General features: G+C 40.0%; 1 protein-coding gene across 1 annotated transcript in view; it reads left to right on the top strand.

Moving 5' to 3' along the window:
• Positions 1 to 18,370, top strand: part of enpp1 (ectonucleotide pyrophosphatase/phosphodiesterase 1) — a 39,116-nt gene extending 20,746 nt beyond the window's left edge. Inside the window, exons 11-23 of the mRNA XM_037750722.1 lie at positions 603 to 734; positions 843 to 874; positions 1,016 to 1,143; positions 2,899 to 2,968; positions 4,788 to 4,875; positions 6,468 to 6,652; positions 8,151 to 8,190; positions 8,268 to 8,428; positions 10,415 to 10,550; positions 12,131 to 12,205; positions 13,763 to 13,895; positions 15,342 to 15,486; positions 15,611 to 18,370. Coding sequence (XP_037606650.1) covers positions 603 to 734; positions 843 to 874; positions 1,016 to 1,143; positions 2,899 to 2,968; positions 4,788 to 4,875; positions 6,468 to 6,652; positions 8,151 to 8,190; positions 8,268 to 8,428; positions 10,415 to 10,550; positions 12,131 to 12,205; positions 13,763 to 13,895; positions 15,342 to 15,486; positions 15,611 to 15,763 — 1,478 coding nt within the window. The 3' untranslated portion in view covers positions 15,764 to 18,370. The remainder of the gene's footprint in view (positions 1 to 602; positions 735 to 842; positions 875 to 1,015; positions 1,144 to 2,898; positions 2,969 to 4,787; positions 4,876 to 6,467; positions 6,653 to 8,150; positions 8,191 to 8,267; positions 8,429 to 10,414; positions 10,551 to 12,130; positions 12,206 to 13,762; positions 13,896 to 15,341; positions 15,487 to 15,610) is intronic.
• Positions 18,371 to 18,383: the final 13 nt, after the last annotated feature.

The following is an 18,383-nucleotide window of genomic DNA, read 5'->3' as shown; positions in this document are numbered from 1 at the left end:
AGAGGCTTAGTGTCATCTTCAAATGTTTGACTTGGTTGAGTCACTGCACCTGTTACAGGAGGAAACTACAGGCCCTGCCAGAGAGAAATCGGATGAAAAATGAGTCTGTTATCTGGGAGTAAACTGGGAAAAACTGTTCTCGGTTGTCTGTTAGGAGGATAGTTTGTGACAAGACATTTCTCTGGACATCTGGAGACCATATGTTTAGTCGTGTAATTAGGTATATTAAAGATCAATGCGCGGGAGTCAGTGTGGCTCAGGGCGATGCCCAACTATCTTCATCAAAGACATCATTTTGGCGTGCAGCAAGGACAAGAAACAGGATAGGAAGGATTCATCGGTGTTCACATATCACACAAGTATAAATCTATGCATGTGCTGTCAATTGTAAGGGCTGTTAAACCGTGGAAATGAAGATAAACATTAAGTTAAACAACGTCAGCATGGGACAAAAACAAGAAAAAGTATACACATAGAGTCATGGATTTAAAAAAAAGTTCATTTCATGCTATCATAGCGACATTCGTCAAGTTTTTACAAATTCAAACATTCATCTTCACCATTTATGAAACGACCTGAGGACAATTTCATATTTTCTACAGGCATGGAGGAGGCTTCGTGTGAAAAGGCAGCATATGTGTCAACCTACTTCCCCGAGGCCGACGGCTTCAGCGTCATCCAAGGCCCGGCTGCTCGCATCAGACCCACCCGCCTCCCGGAGGATTTCTTTTCCTGTGAGTTCCTGTCGATAACTTCTCCTTCATCCCAGCTTTGCAGCATCACTCAGTGTCAGTTTGTTTGTAACCAGCGTGGCTGACCTCGTCCTGTGTTTCTCTCCTCAGTCGACTACGACGGCGTGGTGAAGAACCTGTCGGTATGCGAAGTATTCCAAATGCCACTTTTGTATTGATAGGAAGAATGAGAAATTATCTGCTTGCTTGGCTTCACGTCAAACAATCCCATTCTCCCCCCGTGTGCTGTGTGTTGATTCTCCTCTGCTGTGTCTGTTCTGAAGTGCAGGATGCCTGACCAGCCAATGAGGCCGTACCTCAAAGAACACCTCCCCAAAAGGTTTCACTTTGCTAACAACAAACGCATCGAGAGAGGACACCTCTATATGAAGGAGGGGTGGCAGGCGGCGCTGTAAGTCACCGATCAGTCTTTACGTTTTCGCTGTGTTGGGTCATCAAACTGTGTCACTTATTGAGAGCAGTTATTTATTAACACCCATGTCAGTCAAACTGGTTTGGAAGTTTGCGCAAAACACTCAGTTTGAGCTTGGAAATTTATTCTTATTTTGGAAAATTCTTTTTATTCCTTTTTTTTCCAAACATTGCATAACAAACATAACAGAACATAATACAAAAAATATATCTTACATTTAGCATTTAATATGTACATATATATACACACATACACATCCTTCCTCACTCCCACACAGAGACAGGTACAGCCTTCCTCCCACCCCGAGAGTTAGAGTTATAGAAAAAGTTAAGTTACAGAAAAAAATAAAATAAATAAATGAATAAATAAAAATTAAAATATGTTTTTAAATAATTTAATTAATTAGTTAAAATTAAAGGTAATAAGTACTACAATAATATAATTCATGGTAGTAAGATAGAAACCATGAAAAAATAATAAATTAATGAATTATTTAATTGTAAAAAAAGAAAAAACAGCACATAGAAAACAATAATTAGTATTTAAATAAATACCATAGAAAGGTTAGGTTAAGTAGATTCTATGTAAGTAATCCATGGATCCCATATCCTATAGGAAAACTGTGGGCTACCTCTTTTAGCATAGCTTATTACCTCATCAATCCACTGGTTATATTAGGGGGATCCTCATGATTCCACTTAGATGCGATACATCTATTGGCAGCTGTAATTGCCAAGTAAACAAAACCGCAGTTATCTTCTGGGAGGGAAGATTCAGATCAGTCAGGTCCCCCAACATAGTAATCACAGGGGGAAGACATATTTTCCTTGATAGGACTTTCCCAAGAATGTAACCGACCTCCAGCCACCACTGTGGTGACAATAACGACGCAAATGTTTCAAATGTTTTCAGAAACATATTTCAGCGTACTGTGTTTAGCTGTCGGAGCAACGCACTACTGTCAGGATATAGTGACAGATTTATAAAAATAACTATCGATCATATTTGCTCAAAGTTACCAACTACAGCTTTAACTGAATTTTAAGAGCAGCAGTGATGTTAAACTAGCTGCACATTTAATGTAATGAAACTCTTAAAATGACGACCTGAGACTGTTTTCCTTTAGCTTAGTAAAAGACTATAACGTCTTTAAATGCAGCACTAATGTAGTTATAGTGCTTGTAATTGCATTTCACATGATTAACATGGAATACTTGAAAGAGCAGACTGACAGTATAAAGTAAGATCAGATTTAGTTTATATGTAGTGAAACATACCAGCGCTGTTACAGTAATTGGAGTTGGCCGGTCTTACTGTGTGTAGATTATAGTACAGTAGGTGTCATGGACACCAATGTGAATGTCTGGTGATAAAAAAAGAAGAAGAAGTTGTCTTTGGCCACACAGAAGTTGAAGCATTTACAGTAATTAGTGTTGGCAATCATTTATAATGAATAAGGGATGGTATGTTGGAGAGGATCTTTGATGGATAGCAACCGTGTAATCAGGGAAAATTGTTTCAGGCTGAAGAATTCAGTCCACTTCAGTTTAACGTAGTTTCAGTCGCTCTTTAGGTTTCTATAGACTTAAACTCGCCTGACCTTGAAATTGAGATTGATAGTTATTGACATATGTTTTTGTGGTGTTTTTGTGACTTCCACTCTTTATTTCTCTCTGTCTCTGTGTTTATTTTGAACACTTCTCAGATAAAAATGTGTTTCTTCTATTTTGACAGCAACAGCCAGCAAATCAAGTACTGCACCGGTGGATTCCACGGCTCAGATAACCTCTTCACCCACATGCAGGTCAGAGGAAGGAAGATGAATGTTCAAAGCAATATCCTACTTGGATAAAAAGAAACAGGATGTGTGATAACTCATTGACACATTGAGGGAGAAAGGGGGGTTAAAGGAGGCCTGATAACTCCTGAAAGCTCGGTTTAGTCTTTAACTTGTAAGATGCAGAGCTTAAAGTGGCCTCCAGAAAACCCAGATAAATTAAAGAGAAGATATTTTACTCAAAAACAAGTTTCTGCTGTAATTAACATTTTCTGGATGCTTCAAAATCAGTAGATTATAAGAAGATTGGCCGCTGTTGTCACTAGATTTAGGAGTTAATGTTTAAGTCTAAATACAAGATACATCTCTGTATTTGCCGTTATATTTTTGGGAATGAAACTAAAAAAATTAAAAGCTGCGAGCAGCGATGAACGGGCCCTCGCCCCTCCTCGCGCGTCGGGGGTACTGGTGGGACGCCAACTGACGCGGCCGGGCACGGTGAAACCGACACTCGGACGAGCGCCACGACACCTCCCACAAGACTCTACGACAAATGGTTCAGTAGTTATGAAAGTGGGCGTGGCTAACGTCTTTGGGCGGGGCTATGAGTATATTTTACATGTACATGTCCTCAGGACTGGACCACCATCATGCCTGAGAAATCTGGGGCAGATCGGACTATGTACATTTGAGTTACAACAACTTCCTGTTTAATGGCGAATGGCTCAAAATGGCCGCCACGCCACGGTCAGGTCGTTAAGTGAAAACTCACCATTTTGATACATTTTCATCCCCAAGGTCTTAAGATGGTCCTGACCAAATTTCAAGTCGATCTGATCAAATCTGTAGGAGGAGTTTGTTAAAGTACACGGCCTATAAAATGCCAAAAATGGCGAGAAAATGGGCAAAATCGCACATAAAATTCAATATGGCTGACTTCCTGTTGAGTTTTGGGCATATTTCCAAGAGGCATTTTTGTGCGTCTCCACATGTTACATCTGTCTGCCAAATTTCATACATATAGGTGAAACCGGAGCGCGGGGCTCAATTTTTTCTAATTTTCTAGGGGGCGCTAGCGAGCCATTTTGCATCAGCTAAGCCCGAGACCCTTAAAATATCAAATTTTTCACCGCATCTGATAAGTCTGCCAAGTTTAGCAACTTTTTGAGATGGCTAAGGTCGTCAAAAAGGCGATTCATTTGCATGAAAAAGAAAAAGAAAAAGTATAATCCTTACAGTTTCAATAGGGCCTTCGCTGGTCCGACGTTGTCGGTGCTCGGACCCTAATTATTAAAACAAGACTCCTGTGAAGCTCTTAAACTCTACTCGAACACAGTAAGTATACTTTTGAAGAAGATGTTGGTCTCCACCTACAACTTCTCTGCCTTGGGTTGAGTTTGTTTGATTTGGAAATGTATTTGTCTGCCCACCTTCATGTTAGTCATCACAACACGTCAGTGTATGTTTCCGGACGTGGTTTAGACTGGAATTTGACCCGCCGTAATTAGCTTACAAGGTTGCTGACTGGTCTGTGAGTAAAGAAACACACAGCAGAGAAAATAGAGTTTATTCACCTGCAAATATCCCCAAAACCCAAACAACCAACCAACCAGTCTTTCCTAGAATTGAAATCCCTAATATACATTTTCAAGGTTGTGTAAGGTCAGTTTACAGCTTTAGGTCATTTCAAATATTTACACGTGTTTGACATCTTGTTATTTACAGAGAGAGTTTAAATTAAGGTTTCCATTGCACAAACTGTTTTGTTTGCATAGTTCACTGTACTCTCTCATCTACAAATGAGTGCATGAAAGTCAGTATGTTAATGTGTGTCTACTTTTTCCAGGCGATCTTCATTGGCTACGGTCCAGCATTTAAAACGAACACTGTCGTGCCGCCTTTTGAAAACATCGAACTATATAATCTCATGTGTGGTGAGTGATCTGTACTTTATCCTCCCGTACCTGTAGCTGTAGCTTTATTCTTTTCTTTCAGTATTTACTCATGTCCTGAAGTGTTGTCATCACATGAGGTTGCCAGGCAAGAGGAGACTTCAGGAAATAGTCCTGTGCATATTCATAACTCCTGTAAAACCACAATGGATCGTTTTTACACTTTGTTTTTTTTTCAGATTAAACAAAATACGAAATGTTATTTAGTGAGTTTTAATAATCTTTACTGTCCACAAATGTGGAAATTTGCCTTCTGCTTCATAGGTTGGTTAAAACACATCATAGTAAAACACAATACATACAAACAAATAGCACAACATGCAGCACAGTACAGATAACAATAACGCACATGGACCCAGTGTGTAAAGTTAAGTTATTGCATTTAGTATGAAAGACTACTGACAAGCGGAAATGAAAAGCAGCCACAAGAAAAAATCCCCAGTTTAACCCAGGTGTTTAAACCTAAAGAGAAACACACAAAATCTGCTCACGATTACAGTAATGTCGAGTTTTAGTCAAAGTAGAACCAAGAACAGAAACTCCCCAAAATTCAGTTAATATGGTTCAATGATGGACTGTTACATATGATTTATTAAAACGAAAAAAGCCTTATATATGAATTCAATGGACATTTCCTGTCTGGTAGCACCTTAAAGCAGTAGTTCCCAAACTATTTTCCTTGAAGCCTGCCTACTTGCATCTAAGAAAAGCTGAGTCCCCCCCCACCCACCCATATTGTGTGACGTCATTACCGTTAAAAACATTATGAATCCCTCGAACAAAATCCTCAATTTGAATAAAGTGATTCAGTGTATTAAATTAGTTTTATTAAATAAACTTTCTTTAATGAATATAACTCAACAGCAACATAAAGTGATGACGTCTTGACAGATTCACTAAGCGAATGCAGATACATGATATTCATTTTAATTAATTTACTACAATAGTGTTAGAGCCAAAATAGATTTTTTGTAAGGTTTCTGACCGCAGTGAAAATGTACTTCTTGAAAGGCTAAACGCCAACAAATATGGATTGAAGCAGAATATTTTGTTTAAATAAAAACATGTAAATTATTATATTTATCTTTTTTCAATAAATTGACTATTGGACTTTACAACGCTCTGGAGTTGTTGGAAATGTTTGGATCACATGAGTCGGAAACAATCCTACGCAGCCAGCACGGAAATCTAATTCTACTAATAGTATAATACTAATAATATTAGTGTAGCCTAATCTTTATCTGCTACTGTGCAGAAATACCAGGTTTAATCAGAATGTGGCCTACTGAGTAGCAACAAAATATTTTTAAATAGTTTTATATAAAGACTTTTGTATAAATGATCCAGTAAGAGTGTTATTATGGTTTTAGTTATACATGTGCAAATCTAATTATGACAACCTCAGAGCAGACAAATCCTGAATCTCTACTGTATGATTACCCCATGGAATAAGATGTTATTATAACTGTCAGTAATGATTAATGAATTAAAGGTTGTTAAAATGTTGAATGCTGCCATGCTGTTTTCACACCGTCCAGTGTTTGTGATAACACACTCTTCTCTTCGTCCTCCAGATCTCCTAAGTATTCGTCCCGCTCCGAACAACGGGACTCACGGCAGTCTGAACCACCTCCTGAAGCGTCCCCTCCACCTGCCAGTTCACCCAGCGCAGCTCTCCCATGACACCCCCTGTGAGGCCAGTGACCCCGTCCGCGCTGACGACCTGCAGTGCTCCTGTACATCCCAGAATAAGACAGCGGTATGTGCCAACAAGTTACTGAGGTCATGGTAGTGTTTGTCTGTCTGTCGGTGAGTCCACCACTTTGGTCCCGACTGAAATATCTCAACGACTACTGGATGGATTACCATGAAATTTGGTGCAGACGTTCATGTTCCCCAGAGGATAAATACCACTTACTTTGATGATCTCCATGCTTTTCCTCTACCGCCTCCAGCAAGTCAAAGTTTTCACTTATCCAGTGTAAATATCTCAACTTCTACCAGTAGACTTTTCCTTTAGCACCACCTTGAGGTTGGCATTTGTAGTTTTGAGTAAAATGTCTCGACCACTTTTGGATCGTTTGTCAGAAATTTGTGCACAAACATTCATGATCCCTTCAGGATGAATCATAAGGATGTTAGTTTTCAATTAGTGCCTCATCAGGTCAACATCTTTATGACTAAATACCTGCAAAACTAATGACATTCCCATCAGCCTCAGCTGGATTTTGCGTTTAGTGTTAGCAAACATGCTGAAACTTAAGGCCTTCACATTTTTTACTACGATTTATTCGCACGTCAATATATTTTTGCGAACTGTTGTTTTTGTCATGAATTCTTTCACACAGAATGTGGATATTACGCAGCGAAAAAATGGACTTTTCCTTTTGGAATGAGGTTGTTTTTCTGAGCTTTCTTACCGCAAATCCGCAAAGACCACATTCACGTTGTACAGAATGAGTTGAGCTGCGGCTATTCACTCACCGGCCACTTTATTAGGCACACCTGTTCAATTGCTTGTTAACACAAATAGCTAATCAGCCAATCACATGGCAGTAACTCAATGCATTTAGGCATCTAGACGTGGTGAAGAAAACTTGCTGAAGTTCAAACCGAGCATCAGAATGGGGAAGAAAGGGGATTTAAGTGACTTTGAACGTGGCATGGTTGTTGGTGCCAGACGGGCTGGTCTGAGTATTTCAAAAACTGCTGATCTACTGGGATTTTCACGCACAACCATCTCTAGGGTTTACAGAGAATGGTCCGAACAAGAGAAAATATCTAGTGAGCGGCAGTTGTGTGGACGAAAATGCCTTGTTGATGTCAGAGGTCAGAGGAGAATGGGCAGAGTGGTTGGAGATGATAGAAAGGCAACAGTAACTCAAATAACCACTCGTTACAACCAAGGTATGCAGAATACCATCTCTGAACGCACAACGCGTCCAACCTTGAAGCAGATGGGCTACAGCAGCAGAAGAACACCCGGTACTAGCTCCGGCCACTTTATTAGGTACACCTTGTACTAATAAAGTAATAAAGTTAGAAGTCAAATTACCAGTTGATCAGAAAGTAAAAGTACAGTTATCCTCAAACTGACAAAAAGTCAGAATCAGATCTTTTCTGTTCTATAATGTGTAAAAATCCACTTGACACCAGTGCAGATACTTTGAAACTTCACAGGCTTTATACACTGAATGGTGAAAGTGTTGATTTTAATGCATTTAACACAATCATACTAACAGGAATTTCTTTTTCAGGAGGCAGATATGAACAGAGATCTCATCTCAACTAACTCCAGTGAGTATCTTTTTATTTTTCTTTACATTTCTCTGGAGAAAACTTTGTGTGACGTTTATACATTTTCCCTTCTTTAGCTGTTAAAGCCAGCTTACGTCGCCTCCACCATCCCTTTGGCACCCCTCGAGTCGTCCAACCAGACGCCAAGTTTTGTCTTCTCCACCAGTCCAGCTACCTCAGCGGATACAGCAGAGACCGCCTCATGCCCCTGTGGGTGTCGTACACCATCCAGCCTCTGGTGAGTCCGCTGCTTGGAGCCGTCTTTCATCTCTAAACATAGCCTGCACGGTTGAGTTGTCCCGGCTGTATTTCTTCTGTGGTCAGGGTATGGCAGGAGATTGTAAGAGGTTGTTTAGTATGTGAATCCCATCTCTAAGCAGCTGTTACTCATCTTCTGTGCTCATGTTGGCTCAAACACTTCTTGTCTTTCTCATTATGCGGTTGAGGTTTAGTGTAAATCATGACTTCAGGCAGAGTGTTACATTCCCGGGAGAGCTTACACTGTTGTGCTATTCTGTCTGAATGATGGAGCTAGTGAGGATTTGTTTTCATTCAGGCTTTAATCAAATACAAGCTAAATATGGTTGTCCCGTATCCTCTGTGTTCACTTTGGCTTGGAAGAATCGTGGTTTCGATTGTTTTTTTTTCATGTGTATTATGCTCAACCCACTTGTACGCCCACGGAAAACTTCAATTTCACAGCTTGTCAAAGTTAACAGCTCCATATGAAGCTAGCTTCAAGCTAGTTTGCCCACTAGAAAATCAATCCATCACTGAAAAGCGTTGAAGGCCATGCTACATTTCTATTCTTGTGCATCCAGGATGTTTGAAATATGCACAGTTTTTCATGCTATATCTTTCTGCCTGTGATAAGAGACAATACCGGCCAATCATTTCCTAATATTTTCACGTTTCCTGTAAAGATCTATATAAACTAGCGCTATCTATAGGGGGAATGGGAATGTCCTTGAAAGAAAAGCTTCATTTAAACACACGTAAATATGAATTAGTCACTGGATATCGATTTATTCACCATTGATTTAGAATTGTATGCTTGCCTGTTAACAAATTTTACATTTTTAGCCATGCTAGCAGCGTGACTCTTATTGATGGTGATATTGGTCCACCACTTTGGTCCAGAGCAGAGTTGTAGTCAAGACCACCTAAATCGACCAGAGTGTATCGAGACCGAGACAACATCAGGACTTTGATGGGTTGAGACAAAGTCATGATCAGGGTTGGAAATTAGCACCAGCCTCCAGCCAAATGCTGGTAAAATATGCAAGTTGCTGCTAGATTGTCTTCACTCACCAGCCAAAAAAACAATGGTAGTCTAGTATTGAGTGGCTGATTTTGGAATCCACCAGCCACAGTGACAGGTGGATAAAAAAGTTCATTTCCAAGTGTATCGAGACAAGACCAAGACTTGTGGGCTTTTGTTCCCAGCTTCCAAACCAGAACCAACACGGCGGCTCGTTTGGAAACTTTCTTCTCTTATATCACAAAAATGTGTTTCTGAAAACATTTTATGTGAGAAATAAGCCACGCAATTTCTGAATCTGTGTTTATTTTGGATCGACAACGGTTAGTTTAAAAGTTTCTCGGGGGTCTCCATAGGTGCCGAGTTGCACACCCGTGATTTGCATAAAGTAGCCTAGACATTAACTTAATGCAAATGAGGAGCGGCCAACGTGACATCCCGTTTCTCAAATCGCGCCGCCACGCTGCCAGAATGCATTGCACGGCTGCTTACATAGACAATGAATGGGAAGCGTGGAAAGGACGGAGGCTGTGGACATGTACCATAAGTAGTTCAGCTGACCTGCTATTCACTGAGTTAAAGACTCTCTACGTTACGCTCGCAATTAAATAGAATTAATTAACTGGAAGTTTACAAATTGAACAACGTCTATGTTTTCCCTACAATTAGCACCAAATTTCTTTCGTCCTTGCCGGGAAAGTTCTTGGAAATTATTTGGAAATTATGAGCCCTAAAATAAAGAAAATTCAGAAATAGCACATTTTATTTTAAGAAAATCTATCTATTCTTCTATGACAGGGGAGATGAGTGAGCTGAGATTATTATAATTAGAGAGCTCTCCAAACAGAAACAGAGCAATGCGCTCACTGACCCGTATACACGGGCGAAGCAAAACAAAGCCAAGTGATCTTACACAACTCTCTCTCTCCACACTGTCCACCACTGACTGATCCTCCCTCTCAGACCGGCGTCCGACCCCTGAGCCCAGCGTCGGAGGAGTGTGTTCGTGCTGACGTCCGCATCCCACCGGCCTCCAGCCAGCTGTGTCTGCGCTACAGAAACGACCCCGCTCTGTCCTTTGGCCTGCTGCATCCCCCCAGTGAGTGTGTCAGTTAGCGAGTGAGTGTGTGTGTACTGTATGTGGTGGAGGGGGTCATAGCACGCCGTCCCCAGCCGGGTGTTGAATTCAAGTTGACGTGTTTCAGAGCCACATTCTCATGTAAAAATGCACGCATGCTTTTGGTTTGCAACAGTAAAAAGGCGCTGCTAATCTAGACGCTGTAGATTCACTGTACTTCTAATGAAATTCAGGTTGCAGGTGGCTCCACAAAAGGAAGTGACAGACTGAAAGAGAGAAGAGAAAGCTCCTCAACAGCTGCCAGAAAGTTCTCACCAAAATTAGACGTTTTACTTTCCTCTTAGTGGTCGAAAGTGACACCAGACTGTGATTTGTGCTCAAGAGCTGTGACGATTAGTTGATTGGTCGATCACCTGAAACAATTTCGACAACTGATTTATCATTTAAGTCATTTTTAAAGCAAAGATGCCGCATTTTTTTCTTGTTCAAGCTTCTCTAATATGACGATTTGCATATTTTCTTAGTCTTACATCACTGTTAATTGAATGTCTTCGGGGGGTTTGGACTGTAAAAACAAGATATTTGGTGATATTACTGAGGAAAATGTGATTTCATTTTTCAATATTTTCTGACATTGTTAAACTAAATTATGAATAGATTAATTGAAAAAATAGGCACATTTATAAAATAATAATAATATAATAATAATAATAATAATCAATAATGAAAATAAGGTTAGTTGCAGCTATGGATAATAAGACTGTCAATCGATTAAAATATTTAAAAAACAAATGTATCTGTTCAAAATGTACCTTAAAGGGAGATTTATCAAGTATTTAATCCTCTTCTAAACAATGGAGTGGACAAATATGCTGCTTCATGCAAATGTATGTATATATTTATTATTGGAAATCAATTAACAACACAAAACAATGACAGATATTGATTGTTTGGAAACCCTCACAGGTACTGCATTTAGCATAAAACAATATGCTCCAATCATAACATGGCAAACTGCAGCCCAACAGACAACAACAGCTGTCAGTGTGTCAGTGTGCTGACTTGACTATGACTTGCCCCAAACTGCATGTGATTATCATAAAGTGGGCATGTCTGTAAAGGGGAGACTCGTGGGTACCCAGAGAACCCATTTACATTCACTGATCTGGAGGTCAGAGGTCAAGGGACGCCTTTGAAAATGGCCATGCCGGTTTTTCCCTTGCCAAAATTTTGAGCAAGTTTGCAGCGTTATTTATCCTCCTAGTATGACATGGTTGGTACCGATGGATTCATCAGGTTTTTAGTTTTATATGATACCAGTATCTTCACTCTATCTTTAAAACTGAGCCCGATACAACCTAAAAATCACAAGTTGCTTTAATGCGTTTAAGAAATTAGTGGCGTTATTATTGCGTTAACTTTGACAGCCCTAATAAATAACTTTACCTCTTAGTATTTAGCTCCACCAACATGTGCAGTTAGTACTTTATTCCTTCTTTTCACAGCAGACACATCAGACTTTCATAACATGCAGTTAATGTTTTGAATCCAAAACTGCAAACACATCAAATTTTTCCTCACTGCTCATTTTCTCTCTTTAGATCTGAGTGCCAACGGACCCGAGTCGGACTCTCTAATCACGAGCAACATGGCACCGATGTTCCCTGCATTTAAAGGTGAGTCAGTCTTCCAAATATGTATCGGCTCCCGGTTTTCTAGCTGCACCCAAAGCTGGAAATGTAAAAGTTAAAGTTCAAAGTGGTCAGAAGGGTTCATTTGCCAACTGAATAAAAGCTGAACAATTGAATTAACTAGTGAATTAAAGAGATACTCTGGATCAGAGAGCAGGTATTGTGGTCTGTCCGTTCTCGTGAGCCATTTCTATTGCTCAATATTATACTTTTATTCTAAAAACAAGCTATACTTTTGGTTTTTAAATACACATAACAGTAGTCCAAAGATCTAAGCTGTGATTATACGGGACTACTGTACTTTAATTTAGTTAAACTCGTTCTGTAAAGCACAATTAAAGGTTTAGTTAGAGGAACTTTCCATAGTTAATCCTCCTGCCATTTTACTGTAGGCACTGCTGCTTTCTTCACAATAAGAGTCACTTTTAAGGTGATTCACCAGGCTGTGCTCTAAAAAACAGTAGATGGGACGACACATGAAATCATTCTTTGAGTTGTAAATGATTTATGTCATGTGAAGTAGAACGGGATGAATGTGCCTTCGTGTTCTTTCGCTCATCCAGATGTGTTGCTTAATCCTGCTGATGAATAAGTCTGTACCTGCACTCTCAGCACGACTCAGCATTACAAAATCTCATGTGTCATATGAAAGATTTGGTGTAGTGACGCTGCGGCGTGCTCGGCTGCACGGATGAGCCCTGCTTGTGTTGAAACTTGTTGATTGCGTTGGGAGATTATTGATGTAATGAAAAGTTGAGAGTTTCCAAACAACACGGCTCTGGCCGGGTTTCCAGTTTTCCACTGGGGCCACCCACACTACACATGGAAACTCTCTCTCACCAGAGTGAGGTCCCATTGGAAGGTTAGTGGTGTTGTTTGTGTATGTTGGAAGCCTCTATATTAATCAGCTAACAGATGCTGCCCTCTGGTGGCACGTCACTGTGTCTGCACGTCACTGTGTCTACCTCTATGGATGAGTTAGTTTATTGACTTAAATATGACAATATATAAAACAACTAAACATGATCCAATAAAAACAAACAATACAATTCAGTCAACACATAAATAACAGTGTTGGACACTGCTTTGCATACAGTGCACTTTAAATGAATTACATTTTGGAAAATAAGCTTATTCGCTTTCTTCCTGAGAGTTTAATAAGATTAATAGCACTCTCTAATGTCTGAATATTAAATATAAAGCTACGGCCAGGAGACTGTTTGCAGGCGGTTAGCTTAGCTTAGCATAAAGACTGGAAATAGAGGGAAACAGCTAGCCTGGCTTTGTCCAAAGGTCACCAAAATCCACCTGCCAGCACCTCTAAAGCTCACTAGTTAGTTAACGCTTTATATCTCTTTTTTACAGATTGAACAAACAAGATGAATCTTATTAATTAGTGAACCTTACAGGTGCTGTAGGCGGATTATTCCTTTCAATTTGAACTTGTAATCACCGGCTTCTCTCTTTAGACTACAGTATCATCAGTTGTATTGTATCTTTGGAGAACTAAGAAGTTCTTGTGTGTGTTTTCCTGAACTGCAGATGTTTGGACCCACGTCCATGATGTCCTGCTTCCAAAATATTCACAACAGCTGAACGGAGTCAACGTCATGAGCGGCCCGATATTCGATGAAGACTTTGATGGAAACGTTGATGCTCTCATGGCAGTTTCAGGGTAAGTCAACGGCACAGGCGATTGATTAGGGCTGCACCCAACAATTAGTTACGTGAGCATTAATCTTCCTATTCATTTCTCGAGTAATTGATATAAAGAAATGTTTATATATTCAGTTTCCTATCATCAAATCCTCCCATCTGAGAAGCTTGAAACAGTGAATATTTGGCATTCAAGGTACGGTTGAAGAGTGTTGAAAGCAGATCTCAAATCAATGAAAAGCAGCCGAGCAGAAGCTCTTCTGTCCTCAAGATGTTTTAAAACCATCTTCCGTACTGCGTCCCCGTCTGCACGCTAACTGTAAGGGGTCTAATTTGTCGTTCGTGTCCGCTTTCAACATAGATACCACACACTTCTTAAGGAATGTCATCACAACTGATGGAAGAGCAACTGATCTAAAACATTGTTCTCAGTTGGATGGGCTTTCTTAGAGACAGGAATAATTACAGAGCTTTTCCAGAGAGCAGGAACCTTTTGAATAATAGGGCACCGTGCTTCCCAATGTTTTTACTTTCATAATGAATTAACGCAGTTATATTTAAATTAAAGTATTTGAATGGTAAATGGTATGCATTTATATTCACACACTTATTCATACACCATGCAAGGCGCTGGCCTGTCCTTCGGGAGCAACTTGGGGTTTGGTGTCGCCTTCAAGGACACATCTGGACGGGAGCATCAAACCTCCAACCTTGTGATTAAAACACGACGCGCTCCACCTCCTTAACCAAAGCCGCCCCATTTATACTGCTGTTACACCCCCCACACTGATCGATCTCACACTCTCAATCATCTTGTTATTGTGAGCGATGAGCTCCTACATGAACACGCAACTTTCTTTAGCAACAGTTGACTCAGAATGTGATGACAGTTGGTGAGTCGTTTCGTCACTGCGAATCAAATCAAATCTGCGAACGAGTCACATCTCCGTGTCGTCTCATACTATGGTCTCACCGGGTCTGCACACCTAATCCACGCCTGTAGCTGCCAGTAGCTCATCACATTGCGAGAATCCAGCTGCCGTGCGAGGTTAATTTGTACCACGACAGAGTGGAGAAGGAGGAATCACTGCTTTTTCTTCTTGTAAATTTCCACCAGTAGCAGGATGGGAAGTGATCTCAAAGGGAATTCAGTTGTAGTCTTGCAAATAGTGACCCTGCAAGATCCCTATTCTTTGCAAAATCTTATAGTCTAGACTAAAAACTCTGACTTATGACACATCGTCTTTACATGTGAGAGGGTATCAGACTCTAGTCTTTTTAAAAGTCTTTTCAAAGTCTCCTAGTGTTTGGTAGGGGCTTTAACATAACCTGCATGTAATGTGTTTGAGACCTGGAGTCCAGGTCCACCTCGGCTTAGGTCTTTAAAACTAAGCACACATTAAATGAGAGCTTTCTGTAAAGGAGGCAGCAGTTTCTTAAACCCTGTGACCTCATGTTTCTCCAGGCATGAGGCTCCCATCCCGACACATTTCTACATGATCCTGACCAGCTGTGGGAACTCGGCCTTCAGCCCCGTTAGCTGCGAGGGTCCCCTGCAGGCCAAGTCCTTCATCCTGCCCCACAGACCTGACCACACTGAGAGCTGTGCTGTGAGTAACACCAATGACTCCTCTCCTACTCGTCTCTACACGTCAGTGGAAACCTGCTGACAGATCCTTCAGTGGAAAAAATGATCAAACACATCATTTTCTCTTCTTTCTACTTCCTCTTCAGGACGGGTTGGACTTGGCGTGGGTGGAAGATTGGCTGCAGTTGCACACGGCGCGAGTCCGAGACATCGAGCTCCTGGCCGGACTCAGCTTCTACCACGACAGGTTATCGGTGGAAGAGACGCTACAGCTCAAGACGTTAATACAGACTGCTTAAAATCAGAGACATTATGGAATGAAGCTTTAATTTCCAAAGGAAGCCATAGTGGTCTGCACAGCAGGCCTCAGTCCGCACAGTTAGAAACGCTCCCTGTGTTCAAACACAATCGATCCCAACGTTAAGTTCCATCCAAGTTTTTTTGTCTGATGTCTGATTACCAAAAAAAAGAATAATTAGTCAATGTGTGCTAGCTGTATATTTGTTTTTGATGATGTTTTGTTGTAAATGATTTTATAAAGAAAAGAGGGCATTTTTATAAAAGAGGCTCCGCAGCTCTGAACCAAAGACGCCGTCACATCTGCTGAGTGGCTCCAAAGCATTTCCTCCGATGGGAACGAAATAAAAAGGGAAATGAAAGAATCTATTTTTACTACAGTTGCTTTTATTGCCAAGGGGGGAGTGGGGGTGCACTTCAAGAAACACATGACAATCTGGAAACAGTTGTGTCTGCTGCCACACATCTGGAGAGAAAAACACCCGACATGAGAATTTAAGAAAGCAAACAGAAGTTTCACCTGCCAGATGTTTCAGCTGCCAGATGTTTGTCATCGTTTGTTCATGGTTGTTATTTTTGTATTTTCTTTATACGGCACCAATGTTGTTTTAGTAGTTTGTAACTTTTTGGTTTGTTTAATGCCATTTTGGATCAATTTGTGTGTGTTTACTGTATGAATGGATGGATTATGAGACAGTTTGCCCCTGAGCACAGACATGTCAAAGGCCTCCCACCTCTCCTGCATAGGAGCAAGACACCCAGACTGAAAGAGACACAATGACTACGAACAGCGTCTCTGGTTCTCTTTGAAGTTCTTTGGCGCCTTTTTGTTGTCATTTTGTGTCTCTTTGTAGTCGTTTTGAGGTTGTTTTACATCCTTTTGTGGTACATTTTGCATCCGTTTGTTGTAGTTTTCTGTCTCTTTGTACCCATTTAAATATTTTTTCTGACATTTTACACCTCTGTGTTCGTTTTGTGTCTCAAAAGGCAAAAGAATGTGACTTGTTTTATAGTCATTCTGTGTCTTTCTGTGGTTGTTTTCTCTTTGAAGTTCTTAGGCGCCTTTTTGTTGTCATTTTATGTCTCTTTGTAGTCGTTTTGAGGTTGTTTTACACCTTTTTGTGGTACATTTTGCATCAGTTTGTTGTACTTTTCTGTCTCTTTGTAGCCATTTACACCCTTTTCTGTCATTTTGCTTCTCTTTGTGGTCGTTTTGTGTCTCAAAAGGCAAAATAATGTGACTCATTTTATAGTCATTTTGAATCTTTCCGTGGTTGTTTTCTCTTTGAAGTTCTTCGGAAACATTTTGTGTCTTTTTTTAGTCGTTTTGTGGTTGTTTTACGTCTCTTTGTGATCCATTTTGCATCTGTTTGTTGTCATTTTGCATCTGTTGGTTGTAGTCGTCTGTCTCTTTGTAGCCATTTATATATTTTTCTGTTATTTTGCATCTCTTCATGGTCGTTTTGCATCTCTACAGGTTAAAGAATGTGGCTCGTTTTATACTTGTTATGCATCTTTCTGTGATTGTTTTCTTTTAGAAGTTCTTTTGTTTCTTTTTATTGTCAGTTTTGTCTCTTTCTAGTCATTTTGTAGTTGTTTTATGTCTTTCTGGTCATTTTGCATCTCTTTTATTGTTGTTTTGTCTCTCTGGAGGCGCTTTGCATCCTCTTTTCAATTTGCATCTGTTCGTAGTCATTCTTTGTCTCTTTGTAGTCGTTTTGTGGTTGTTTTATGTCTCTGTGGTCATGCATCTCTTTGTTGTCATTTTATATCTCTTTGTAGTAGTTTTCTGTCTCTTTTTAACCATTTATGTCTTTTTCTGTTAATTTTGCATCCCTTCATGGTCGTTTTGCATCTCTAGAGGCAAAATAATGTGGCTTGTTTTATACTTGTTATGTATCTTTCTGTGCTTGTTTTCTCTTAGAAGTTCTTTTGCGCCTTTTTGTTGTCATTTTTTGTCTCTTTGTAATCATTATGAGGTTGTTTTACATATTTTTGTAGTCGTTTTTTATTTCCTTGTCAATTTGCATCTCTTTTTTAGTAGATTTCTGTCTCTTTGTAGCCATTTGAATCTTATCCGGGTCATTTTGCACCTCTTCATGATCGTTTTGGATCTCTTTCTTTAGTCATTTTGCACGTCTTTACTGTTGTTTGGCGTCTCTTAGAGGTGCTTCGCATCTCCTGATCTATTTGCCTGTCTTTATAGTAATTTTATGTCTGTTTGTAGACATTTACATCTTTTTCTGGTCATTTTTGCGTCTATTCATGGTCGTTTTTCTTTTAGTGACACTGCAGGTGAAGCAGAACTTGTCAGGAGCAGCTGTTGATTGAAAAACTGCAGCTGAACTTCAGTATTTTGTTCAAGCTGGAGATAAGGGGAGGCTGTCTGTGCTCAGTAGTGCGTGCATGCGTGTGTGTGTGTGTGTATGTGCAGCTGAAGTTATTTCTGGGATCAACACAATTTGTGTTCGGTAGTTTGCAGGAAATAAGAAAAGAAGTTCAACAGATTTAATCATTTCCATCATGTGTTCCAGCTTTCTTTTTTTTTTTTTTTGTATTGTCAGAAACGGTCAAATACACAATTTCATATAAAAACTCTTCTACACTGACCTCGTTACTTGT

Source organism: Sebastes umbrosus, chromosome 18 (genome assembly GCF_015220745.1).
Source record: "Sebastes umbrosus isolate fSebUmb1 chromosome 18, fSebUmb1.pri, whole genome shotgun sequence".
Classification (NCBI taxonomy): Eukaryota; Metazoa; Chordata; class Actinopteri; order Perciformes; family Sebastidae; genus Sebastes; species Sebastes umbrosus.
The sequence above is the reverse complement of the archived record's forward strand: the minus strand, read 5'-3'. Positions and strand labels throughout refer to the sequence as shown.